General features: G+C 40.0%; 1 protein-coding gene across 3 annotated transcripts in view; it reads right to left on the bottom strand.

Annotated features, from left to right (window-relative positions):
• Positions 1 to 13,760, bottom strand: part of Hr39 (Nuclear hormone receptor FTZ-F1 beta) — a 218,210-nt gene that overhangs the window by 17,754 nt on the left and 186,696 nt on the right. For 2 of the 3 annotated variants that reach the window (XM_071591831.1, XM_071591823.1), the window contains 4 exons: positions 4,630 to 4,924; positions 2,858 to 2,890; positions 1,003 to 1,164; positions 111 to 361 (listed from right to left, as the gene is read on the bottom strand). In XM_071591831.1, the coding sequence (XP_071447932.1) occupies positions 111 to 361; positions 1,003 to 1,164; positions 2,858 to 2,890; positions 4,630 to 4,777 (594 nt within the window). In that variant the 5' untranslated portion in view covers positions 4,778 to 4,924. The remainder of the gene's footprint in view (positions 1 to 110; positions 362 to 1,002; positions 1,165 to 2,857; positions 2,891 to 4,629; positions 4,925 to 13,760) is intronic. The other variant, XM_071591840.1, reaches the window with a different exon arrangement.

Raw genomic sequence — 13,760 nt, 5'->3', positions numbered from 1 at the left:
GTTCATAGGACATGGAGAGGAGACTGTAAAGCAAGCATTTGAAAAGCTGTTTTTTGAGAGATAACTTCTCCAACCCTCATCGTTTTGCCTTTGTGTGGAGACTATCTTACCTGAGAGGGAGAGGCATGCCTCCCAAGAAGAGAATCTTCAGGACGACTCATCTCAGCATCAGAGAGCTCCCCTTCCCAAGACATTGGCCGCTCTCCTCCCTCCACCCCTTCGTCATCATCATCCTCTTCAGCTCCAACCAAATCCTCACCCACCCCAAGCAAACCACCTCCCCTAAGGCCACCAAGCATCCCACATCCACCACCAGGCACCCGCTTCTTTTTCTTCTTCTTCTTGGTGCGCAAGTTTACCCCTGAAGAGAGGATTTCAATTATTGCATGTGCTTCATACCAAAATTCATGACACTCACATTAAGTGCATTTTCAATTAACACTCTGCAGGCATAAAGGGGCATCTATCAAAACAACAGGAGACAATCATTCTTCTGCAACAAAAATTACTATATTGAATGCCTGCCTATTTAAGCACAGTTGGTTGGATTAGTGATTGAACTTCCATAAAAATAAAGCATAATTAATTGCTAATTATTCAGTATTATCTGGTAAACTCATGCAAGTCTGTCAAAGGTTAACCATTTCTTCAAAAAACAGATTGTTTTAGGGTATGACTGATTTTGTTATATAATAAATCATTCATTATCAATCAACATCTGAATCTCAATTAGGTCTACATGATATTTCTTGCGCATTGCACAGGCAGAGTCCATAATTATCACAATAAGAAAGGCAATGGATGCAGCTTTTAGGAATGTGATTTATATTAAAGGTTTGAAGTTCTCCATGTCGAAGATACATCCAAAAGGTTTTCATTCAAACTTCAAGGGCACTGTATGGATTAACATTAATACATATTCAATGGAGTTAACTTCAGCATGCATTTGGTATTTTTTTTTACCAGTAGTATTTTTTTACCTAGATGGTATTTTAATCTTACCAGTGAAATCAATCCGGCTGACCTCTCCATCAGAACCCGACCCAAGGCCATGGCTATCCTCACCATCTATGCATGGACCAACAGTATTGGTAGGACAGCATCCTATGGGGGGAGGGACAGGTGGACGGGGAGGGGGAGGGCGACGCGGGCTCCCCACTGAACCTGTCAATGATGGAAGGTCAAGAAGAAGTATATAAGCCTTCAAAACTTTCAATTTGAGTGAAAGAGATCACAAATTCATTTTATACTGACACCATTGAAAATGGCATGTGAAAAAGTTCTTAATATTCTTGTAGGTGGATCTAAACTAATACTTGAAGGGTATAGTCACTTATTTTAAACTCATTTTTTTTTAATTTCCCAGCAGTATACAAATAATACTAATTGGGAGATGGAAGAAAACAAATCACACCTGAAATTACTAATATGGATTTTACGAAAATTTGGTTACACATTTTAAAGGTAATACGTTAGTGTTAAAATGAGTTAACAAGGTTAAAAATAAACTCAAAATTCCACCCAATCAAGTACTCTCATAAAACACGGAGGGTTGGTAATGTAAATGAGAGGAATGGTAATGAAATGAGCAATGCCGCCCTAACAGCCCTTTCTCTCCTCCTTTCTTTTGTTTAGAACTTCCCTAGCGAAGTCTCAAATATTTTATAGCAAATAGGGGATAATAACATCATCTGTTAACTCTGGTATTGCCAATTGGCTCTACACATTCATTTGGATCAGTTCTGTTTACCCTGAATGTAACCTTAATGCATCTCAAGATTTTATTTTACGACTACTACATGCTTTAAAAAGGCAGATATTTAATAGAACAGTGACATTTTGGTAACATAGATGATTATATTGAGAAATTTACAAATTAAAAAATAATACAATAGGGGAGTGTGAACTATAAAGGTTTATTTAAGTGACACATAGATTAATAACCATGACAATTAAAAGCCATATAAAAAAGAGGGAATTAAAATGACATATTTTAGAAAATTTACCCATTATTTTTTCATATTTTCCCATCATAACACAAAATAACGCTTTATCAATATTTGAACACAATGTAAAAATGAAATTTTGTCACCAATGCTTAAATTTTTGAAAAAAGGATAAGAAATTATGCCATAAGTAATGATGAAGATGACATTTTTATCATTTTGCAAGACCGCAAAGGGATGTCCTGAATGAGTATAGTATCATATCGGTAATAATTAAGAAAACTCATACTGAAAAGAACTAAGGTGCGCTTACAAAAATATAGGAACAAACTCAACCAATAAAAAAGTATACTGTCAAATAAAAGTGTTGTCTGAGAAACCACAGTTGAGATTTATCTATCTACTGATGTAATACTGTATTTAATGCATTGCAATTTCATGTTGTCCTGTACGTAATGGGATGAGCAAATTCAATAGAATATAACTATGTGTAAGAAATTTTTGTTTAACACACAAGGATTATCATAGAAAAATACATTATTCATAAAATTGTATCATAATTATTACTCTACATATTTTGTCCGTGCTTTGCAAAGTAAAGTATGTTTTCTACAAGTAAACTAATATTACTTTGGTATTTTCAAACATTATGGATATTATTAACCATTAAAATGACAAATCAAATATTGAAAGTTGCATGCTTAAAATGTATTTAAAACCAAAAATGTTTGATCTGCCTACATTTCCACATTCAAAAATTAAATCTAACTTAATTGATTTAAAATAATATTTTCAAAACCTTATAAGTAGCTAAACAATGTTCATCAACTATCATTGATAAAAGTAAATGGCTAGTAAGAAAAAAATTCCATAGCCATTAGAGGGCTATGAGCTAGCTTTTTGGCACTCACCATTACAGCCAAGGAAATATTTACTGCCTTTTCCTGCAATGAAAAATACATATACAAGGATATTAGCCAAAAAATTCAACTACTTTTACTTCTTGTGAGACTTAACAATTATCAAGGTTAAGATTAAATATAGTCATGACAGAGTAACCATTGATAAAATAAATAGCCTCTATGTTTCACATCATAATTTTTTTTTGGCAGGAAAAGTAGTGCATGCAGTAAACCCCCACGAGATGGTCCAGACACCATTAAATCAGATGTGTGATAATCCCATTCAATGAGATGAATTTTCTGGTTCTGTCTGTCATCACTCACAATAGCTACAAATCTGCACTTAAAGTAAAATATGTATTTGGTCTGCTACTAATTTGGTTTGATATTTATCATACAAAGTACATGAAAAAATGAGGGTCACACCTTCACACGACATTAGTTTATCATTTCATAATAACAATTTGCAAAAGCCCCGGGCTTCACAAATCCAGATTTTTCCTCAATCTGAATGACCTCTCCCAGCCAATCATCCTGACTTTTGACATAAGTTTTGACGTAGTAATAATGGCTGCAATCGTAACTGGCTATAATAAATTTTTTTAGGCTACCAAATTACAAATATCAAGAGCAGGACACTGACTGAACGACTCTTTAATTTATTCTTCTCATAGTAGCTTTTACTATAAAGAAATTAAAAAATCAAGCAAGTCAATAATTTTCGCCCATATTCTTAATTGAATTTTAATTACCACTGAACCACTAGAAGCAAACTCAATATTTTTTTGGATTAAAAAAAACTGAAACCCAAAATCTTTGCTTATTGCAACTATTTTCATTAGCTCTCAATGAAGGTGATGGAGGTTTTTCACCATATACGGATTTGTGTTTGCACATCAGAAAGTGAGTGAACAAATTATTATCATTTTCAATACTGAAAAATAAGTCATTATTCCACCTTATATTCAGTACTGGAACTACCATAAAATCATAAAAGAAGCTTGCTGCTAAGTATATAGAATAATAAAATAAATCTGCTATAAAAAATGCTTCTGAATGGAAAAAGGGAACAGAAAAGACAAAAGCAATGACAATTCATGTTATTTTGATAAAGACAAGATATATTCAGAATATATTTAAATTTAAAAAATTAGTAACACAAGTAGTGTTAGTCTATATATTGCATTGTAGTCCAATAATACAACATTTGGAGAATATATAGCCCTTTTTTGCATTGAGCAAAAAATACAGAAATTAATGTGATCAAAACTGTTGGAAGAACTAGTCACTTGCAGGGGTTAAGGACAAAAAAATTTATACCACCGTTTTCTCAATCATAAGTATTGATGCTCTACTATGATGAAAAAGCACACAGGATATAATTAGTCGGCTTGGAATGTGACCAAGTTTTCCCCAATCAAGAGATTTACTTTATTTGCTTGTCAAAAAGTCCATTTTTACATAATTTGCACATTTTCTTCATACTTCACGGGTGTTTTATTCATAACGTTAAAAAAGCATCTACTTGAAGGTTGAATTTATCATTTTTCTATATCATTAGAGAAGAGCCTTTGATGATTGAAAATTAAATGAACAAGAGATGAAGCGATAACAATGAATGACTCACCGCCCATCTACTACGATATCGTATAATCCATTATGCTCGTATGGGTGAAGTGAAAACTGATTCATGAATAACTAAGGAAGAAGAAAAAACCTAGGAAGTAGGTAATAGCTCATCGATGGGCAACTTAATTTTATGTTTCCTGGCAGTTACTAACCCAAAGTTTCACATCGAATACCTTCTTTCTTGGCCATTTGTATGATGACCCCCTCTGTCTCCTCAGGCGGGAGGGGGTGCTGTTCGGAAGTGGGGGGGTGGGGAGCGTGCACCCCTCCCTTCCTACGGCGCCCCTCCAGTGTCTCCATCCTCAGAGCTCCGCCCCCCTGGCCCTCCCACTAACCAGCCTCATCGCGGCATGTGAATGGGTCCACTTTCGACTCCTTGCGTCGCGTACTCGGCCACTTCTGCAGCCTTTGCCGACAGCTTCCTCAGGAAGAGGTGATGATACTTGCCTGAAAAGGACAAAGGGAGAAAAGCAGCCATGAAAAACGAGCAAGGACCCAACGCACACAAGCGCACACAATAATCAAGGTGACGAGGTATCCTGGGGGCAAGATCGGGAAAAATTCGCTCGTTGAAGGTGGGGATGCGATATTTTGTTGCTTGCAAATCAAAAGACGAAACCTACAAAATGTACGTCGGACACTCAGGAGCGAAACATTGCTAAAACATTGAGATTTTTTTAACCTAGCTAAGTAACGAGAATTTGACTTTTATTTTTCTTTGATTGAGTGGCAGAATTTTCCTTGCATAAATAGTAGGCGAAACAGAATGATCCTTACCATGTTCCTTAAAATAAACTCGTTTCAAACGCCAAGAGAATGCATGACCTCATTAGAGACCAAATGCACGCAACTGCACACAAATTACACTTCAACTAGGAGTTGTGAGGGGAAGGGGGGGGGGGGGGAGAGGACTGACGCACATAACTCAAGTTTATGTCTCGCATGTTGGAATTTAATGATCTTCCCAACAATTGCCAACTTGCCAGTCAAACTCCAATTCAAGGTTTTAAAAACAAACAATAGTGAAATTTGAAAAAAAAATGTCTCATGACATCTTTACTATTAGAAATGGGGCAGGGCCAAAACTTACCGGGCTTTCATTTTTAAAGTACTTGGCTCATTATTTGGCGCTGACTTGTTGCTTAGCGCAGTTTTCCAGTGTCCAGACAATGGCGATTGCCATCAGAGTCATCGAACGGATCTAGAAGAGCGTTAGTTAATCGCACGATGTCATTCGGAGGGAGGAGAGAGTTGGCTCTGTAGAACATGGGTGGGGTGCGGAGTACAGATTGCGCGACACTTTCCCTACCTCCCGCGTCACCAATGATCCTCCAACCCGTTTCCCTCGAGCCCCAGGACTGCCTCAAATAATTTTTTTCACCCAGTCATCCCGCGCGAATCGGGATCGCGAGGGAGACATGGTGGTAACGCTGGATATTTAGGGACATAACATCCGCCACCTTCCATCCCTCTAGGCGGGAGGTTCAACTCCTGGGCGGGATGATGGGAAATGGTGAGAGACGAGTCTTGGACAGGGAAATTATATGCAGAGGTGATAGTATAAGTGCAACCAAAGCCGTGGGGAGTCAGGTGACCGCGAACGAAACGCGATCCGTTTCGACGGAATGTTGTTCTTTCACCTTTCCCCCTCCCCACACTTCCGCCCTTTCGTTCTCATGCGCGTACAAAGAAATGCCATTCCGAGCGCTTTCTCTCTAGCTGAAATGGGGGGGGGGTCATCTCCATCCCTAAACGCCTCCCTCTGGGTCATCCATCTCTCTCCAACGGAGAAGAAAAAAATCACGATAGCTGTGCAGAAAAAAAACCGGATCTTATCGGTGACCTGGCCAAATTTGTTTCGATAAGATCCCGAAGTATGCATGCTTTTCACGAATACCCGGGACACAATTGTTAGTTCCCATGACTCAACTTATGAACTTCAACAAGGAATGATGTAACAAAAGTATTCTTTTAGAACAACAAAATTCATTACATCACTCTCAAGACTAAAGGATGCAGCTAAAACAATCATACATGCCCATAAACATAAAAGTTATATTATCTTTACCGCCAAACAAACATCCAAAAAGTCTTAATGTATTCTGTCACAACGAAATACCAGACTGATAATTAACGTGACGCTAACCTCAAGTGATGCTTACTGTACAAAAAATTAAGTGCGCAAATAGGTACGGAATTCATTGATGTCTAACTTGGGTAGAGCACGACTGGTAGAAAATACTCGTGTTCTAACGAAAGAAACTTTCACTTCATCCTCTGCACGAGTCTAGGTCGGCTTCCAGGTTTATTTTCTAATTCTTCTCGCCCAACAAATTAAGCAAACGACAGAAGGAATTGTTATGCCCATATATCAAATTAGGCCAATACCTTTCATCATCAATATTTTACTAATCAATTCATTCCGGTGGACACCACAAAATGAATAAAGCATTATTAATTAGGTGGTCAGTTTTCGCAGTTGATCTTTAAGCTTTAAGTTCTTTAAGCCTAACAATTGTCATATTTCCCAATCATGAATCCTTGCGGTATAAAGAATTATTAAAAAAATTATTTTAAAAATTCGTCATGACGACCGTGGATGTGTCGAATTCTAAAAAAGAGAATAGTATAGAGAGCAATTTATTCCATATAATCCTTTTCTATCTGTACCATCCAAATGGGCATTGCAAAGGTTATGAATTTCTTTTATTTTCAAATGGCTGATTGAAAACATGAAACGCCCTTTCACGTCCTTCAAATAGAAAGGGTTATGGCGAATGGGTAAATAATTTACGGGACTGGATTTTACAGGAGAACCTTTATTTATCTCGCGCCCTGCCCGCAAAAAAAGTAAAAGGTATTTTTTCGGGCACACATTCCCCCAATTATTCATCCGTCGCCCGAAAGGAAAATATAACGCGAGTCAGGAATGGACTAAAAGAACATCAGGAGGGAAAGTGCCTGCTCTAATTTTTCTTATTGATTTCAATCTAGCTTTACATCTTATGCTCATGAATTACTCCCAACCCAGATCTGTAAGCATCGTAGTTATATATATTTTTTAATGCCATTATAACACCTCGAAGCACCCCCTTCAGACAATACAGTATGAGTTTTGAATAGGTCCTAGTCGCGACAAGAAACTCATCTTTATGGTACAAGAAAAAATGAATATAGCTAGCAATTATTTCATTACCTAATTTAGCTTCAAATTTAGGCTGATGATGACTTAAAGGGCCCTCAGAAGGACGAAAAAAACCACAGATACACGTCGATATGATGGCAGCAAAAAAGTCGCTTAGTTAAAGAGATTAAGACATCCTGACAAAATTTTCTTGAAAAATGGAAAATAATGAAAATTGACCAAAGCCGACGGACGAATCGAAAAATCAATTAAGTCCTTAGTAGCAAGCAGAGTAAGGGAGTGCTCACTTCATCTTCTTTTTTCCCTGTGGGGCTAATCAAATACTTAAGAGGGAAACGGGAAATAAACGAGGCGCTACGTGTAGGAAGTGTTTTTATGTACACTCCCAAGAGACAATGGCAACCAAAGTCTGGTAGTTTCATAAATGAGATAATTAAAATAGTGACACGGAGGGAAGCCGGCGTATCGCCATTTGCTTGTATTTGGAGCCAGCGGGTTCAATGGACTAAGCTAAATTGCACTTGGTATGAGTAAAAAAGGGGGAGAGATTTTAAAATGTCGGGTTTCAACCACAAAACCGCGTTACCTCAAATCCGCGGTTGGGGAGGCGTAAATACTTCATTCATTTTCAACCTTAGTCTTGTCGAGATTATTTAGAAATATATTTTATTTTTAACTTTAATTTCTCAGTGCATCCATTATATTTGTAACGAAAGTCAAAGTTTTGCGCCTCGGTGGGCGAAGCACTCGACGTAATTTAGGTGCGTTCGTGTGTGGGTGAGTGCGCGCGCACTTTCATATTTTGTCATTTGCAGGAAGTGGATTTCTGGCTAAACTGCAAGGAGAAGATTAGGGGTCCCTGAACGTTTCGCACGCACGCCGAAGCGCTCACATCGTCGTCGGGGGATGACTTCCTTCGCCCCCCCCCCCCATCAAGGAAAGCTTCACTCTCCCAACACGAGCGCAGTGGTGCGCTCGAAGCACCAGAAACCACAAAATGGAAACCCATTCAGTGAAACCCGGAAGCAAGCACCGTAGACCAAAGAACTCTAAGAGAGACTGCAAGATAAATTACCCATTCAAACGGCCGTTTTCGCAGAATTATGATCGATAAATAACATCTGCAATTCTTTTGCCTCGGTTTTTTGTTCTCTTAAGTTTGAATCCTGTTTTTTTCTCATTTTTCAGTTACTCTACTAGGTCTATCCATTCCAAATTTGTACAAGCTTTACTTTCAATTTTGTAACTGCCTTGGTTATTGTTTATCGGAATGAACTGCCGCAAAATATTTTTATTTTGTTCAGAGCACACTCAAGGCTCATTGCTTTCCTCAGGGAAAATAAAACAACAGCGTAAAATTAAGCCTGCGCTAGTTTTATTTTCCTTAAAACCGTAATCACACGCCTTTCACTGTTCAAGAATACCTCAAAATGAAAATAATCATAATGTACACATTTCGGATTAAATATTTTTTTAAGGAATACGTTTATAATGTTCTTCATCACTTCGGACCTTCGTCGATCGCGGACAAAGGCTGACGATCGGGATGAAAGAGAGGAGTAGGGGGGGAAGAGAGAGATAAGGGGGGCCGGTACCGCCCGCTTGGATTGAAACAACAGGGATTTGAAAAATGTGGTGGGAGAACGTTGGGAATTGCACAATGAGAACATAAGAGAGCCAGAGAGATCCGACATTGGAGGAGGAGGTCATAGAGTTATAGGAAAATAGAATAGATAAACGAGAGGGGAACGAATAGATTGAAGGGAACGGGGAGAGAGAGAGAGAGAGATAATAAAGGTGGATTTATCAAAGTGGGACTAAATTAGCAGGCTGGGAGTATGCAGGAGGTTGGAGGGGCAGTGGGGAGGAAGAGGATCCGAGGGGAGTGGAGCTGGCGAGGGGGAAAGAAGGGGGGGTTGATAGGATGAAGAGAGGGGAGGAACGCGGCGACGGGTGAGGAGCGTCGAGGGGGGGGAAAGGATAGGAGGTGCTCAAGGACGATTATGACACCCCTTTGTCCTTCGGTCTCAGGGAATGCATCGGCAGGATGGAACGGGGCGTGGGTTAAAGGGAGAAAAACGCACTGTGTGGGAGAGGGAGGACGATCGGCGGTGGAGGGTACGCATGGGGCATTAGGGACGGGAATGTCTGGAAGAGAGGGGAAGGGATAAGGGGTTAGGGGAGAAGAGAAACCTAAGGGGAAGGATAGAATACGTACATCGTTGGCTCAGCCGGACTACAGCAGTCGATGGTTGGGTTGAGATTTGTCTCGACCTCCCCACCACGGCCTCGAAAACCCCTCCCAATTGTAAGGTTCCACCACGGTCTCCTCTCAGTCTAGGAGCTCAATGCACTTTGAAACGCGAGAGCATGCGCGAAATACCCCGAATAGTAGGAATTCACCCTTCTAGTCACGCAATACATCAAACGATAACGTTACCAAGGGTATAGGAAAATCATCTGCGTAGCACTAATTAGTCTTCTTCAAATTATGATGCTACAAAAATGCAAACACCTATGTGATGCGTTCTAGCCGGCAAAAATACCAAATAATGTAGAGGAATGGCACTATAACACATACCGGATTGCTTTCGTTCGATTGGAAAAATTCATTCTAAATGAAAGCTCCAAAAAGGTAAACATATTACCTCCGACTGAAAGGCAATCACTTTTTAATGTTCTTCGTTCATCAAAACAAATAATTATTTTAAGGCGGGGCCATTTTAATATGGATGATTATTATACGCATCGAATATTCTCAGTCACAACAAAAGGTTAACCGATTAAGCCGAAATTTCGGACCATGGGTTTAAGCGCGGGTGATGACGCCATACACCCCCAGCTGAACATAAAGCTGCCTGTTTTTACATGAGCCAGAATGACAGCAATAACAGGCCGAACAAGGAGAGGCCTCCCCCACACCCTCTCCCAACCGCGAGAGAGCAAATTTCACTCGCAGAAGGGATCCAAACTGGAAGAATAAAATTTTGAGCGAGGGCTCCGAATCCTAAATGCTCGCGCGCCTGAGGCATAAGGGCGTATATAGAAATCTACATGTATCTTTGTGACCCGCTGAAGGGCTGCACGGAAAGAGGTGCCAGGGATCGTGTGAGAAGGGGAACTTTGGAGACTCAAACACGTAACTTGGTCTTTTATTCGACGATTGGTTGGGATTGGTATGGCTATGATTTCAACTGAATTGTGTGAACGAAAATGAATTCAGTTTTCCGAATGGCAGAATATCGGCCTCATCTACCAACGTTATAATAGTTTTAAGATTATTCCCTAGCTGCTAACATTCACCTCGTACGATTAGAATTTTCCCCCAGGGATATTAAAAGCCCAGCATGCTACCGTCGCGAATCGCGTGACTACATCCGAGGATTTTTGACAATATTGCGGCCCTTCCTGTTCGCCCAAGGATATTTTTAACGAATTAGGCAGCTTTTCTTTGTACCGTAATACACTTGCTACATCATTCTACAACGGGGATCAAAATCTCGAGCAGCATTCAAAGATGAGGTGTAACTAATGCCAAATAACACCTCCCCATAGCTCATTCATTCGAATAGAAAGTACTCCGCGGATGACTAGGAGATGGGACGATCGATTGATAGATGAGAAGATAATGGTCTTTACTGGCGAAAGAAGCGAGCTTGGCGTTAAGTCTAGATTCTCTATCATTTAACCCCGAGTATGCCTGTATGGTGAAGGCAAGACGCGGAGCACCACCGCCAGACCATCCACGCAGATGGCCGTGGTGTCACTTCGTTCCCGGCCGCGATGGCAACTGATTAAATGGAAAAAAACACGCACTGCCGACACAGGCACTGCACGTGAAATCAAAAAGCCATATAAAACCGGCCGAGGCAGACAATTTGCGACGAAGGAAGAAACTTTTGCCGAAAAGAAGAAAGGAAATAAGAGAAAGCAACCCAAATGGCCGATCAGTCCCTGTTTCAGCGTGCGTTGTTGCACTGCTCTTACCCACTGGGGAGGGCTCGTTTATTTATTTATTTATTTGTTCAGTATTAGTCCGAAAACCGCACATTTTGCCCTTTCCATCGAACTATTAACAACGATAACAATGGTCACATTTACAAACACCCAAGCCCTAGGTGGAGGGAAACTCACCCAGGCGGGAATCGAACCCGCGACCCTTGGAATGGCAGACGAGGATGTTACCCCGCCGCCACCGGGGTCGGCCCGAAAAAAGAAAAAACTTGTACAAAGTTTAACCCGAGCTCAAAACATTTGGTTGAAACGCAAGCTTGCTCGATGCAGAATTTTAATTACTTCCCCCCTCATTTGAGGGAGCAACCGAATTCACATGGTAGTTTTTAGGGGAGGCGACCGACTGCTGAGGTCATTTGCGCCATAGGGGATGGACAGGAAAGGATGAAGGGTGGAGAGAAACCCGGCGTCGGCATTAGCCTACTCTTTACGAAAGGCGCCAAGGGGTCCGCATCCGACAGACGGCGTACTCAATCAAAATGCCCTCCACAAAGCACATCAAGTAGGGATCGAGGATACCTCTGAAAAATATTCAAACCGCCGGGATTTGAACCCGCGCCCTCTGGGTGGGAAGCCAGTACATTAGCCCCCGCACCATCTCGATCCGCACAGAATTCACCCCTTAACGCCTAAATATTTTCCCTCCGCCAAACTGAAACTACTCGGAAGACAACCGCTCAATCTATAAACGGTTCCCCTGCGCTGTACCCTAGATTGCACATAATGATTCAAGATTACATCCGGATTAGGAGTTGCAGGATTTGAAACTGTAGTGGGCCTTGAAAATATTAATATAGGATATTTTCAAGACCAAATTTTAATCTCTCTTGTTATTAATCAGGAAGAGAAACATTTAATTGCGGAATAATTCCTCTAGGTGACGAATCGAACTTTTATTTATAAATAATGAAGACTCACTTTTATGACACAATAAATCGGCTTTCTAAGTCTATAATTCCTTAAAGAATCACTGTGACGTGCTTCAACTGAAGTTGAAAAGGCACGATAATTCTAGACACTCGAGCAAGGTGAATAACCTATGGGAAAACTTGACTTCTAGATAATCCCGCCAGAGGTCATTAGCATGGAAATGGTCTTGAAGAGGTTGGCATGCACTGATAAAGATTAATGTCACAAATCATTCAAGCTTGTGCAAACGATTCCCCTTAATTGAACATCGACATAACATGTGAAATAAGTACTTCTACATAATATACCACCGAATTTAAAATACATCGAGACGCTTTCTTGCCGAACGAGAGTATTTTCTGACACCAATATGCGTAAGCTAAACTATTCGTCCGTAAATATTTCAACCTTTTCACATTAGTTCGTTGTTTTATTCATGGAGTTGCCACATTGAATGTACGGAGGAATATAGGACAAAGTTGTGGTTACCGTGACGGAAAAACTCACTGAAACTAAAAAAAAGACTAAACATCGAAAGAGATTTGAAAAAACTGTAAAATAATAAAAATATCATTCAACACTGCAAAAGAAATATTTTGAATTTTTTCCTTTGTATTTATGGATTCATTTAATTTTTAAATTCGAAGAGCTGAAATATACCAGTCTTTACTTGGATACTGCCTGTTGTTAAAAGAGTTCTTTCATGAAGGCAGACGTAATTTAATTCTATACGAGGATGATGCAGTAATGGTACCTTCACGTCATCCTAATTTTGTGGTGACAAAATAGGGCGTATCTCAAATACCAATGCGATGCGCCAAGCAAAACGATAAAAAATCGACGGCGTTTACGACGTTCCACACACCCTCAATTAAAAATCTATCGACATGATGATGAACATCTACATGATCGGCCAACAGTCCTTATGGTGTCGATGCTGTTGTTAGAAATCAATAATCCCTGAAATGCTCTCAACTTTCACGGCCGGCATACAAATAATTTCAAGCTGTGATGATCGATACGATTTCGATACACATTAGATAATATTCAATTCACTTAATAATGTGATGCTAAAATTTGGACACTGTACACCGCCGTTTCCACTAAGCGAATAAAAAAGGCGAGACCTTTCTCTCTGTTGATATAACTGCCCAACATTGTCTCTCCTTGTGAGCATTTGTTTCTCAAAACTCGGTCCCAAGCCCGGAAGGGGGA

Source organism: Hetaerina americana, unplaced genomic scaffold (genome assembly GCF_022747635.1).
Source record: "Hetaerina americana unplaced genomic scaffold, ioHetAmer1.1.p SCAF_1, whole genome shotgun sequence".
NCBI lineage: Eukaryota > Metazoa > Arthropoda > Insecta > Odonata > Calopterygidae > Hetaerina > Hetaerina americana.
Note: the sequence above shows the minus strand (reverse complement) of the source record. Positions and strands in the feature narration are given on the sequence as shown.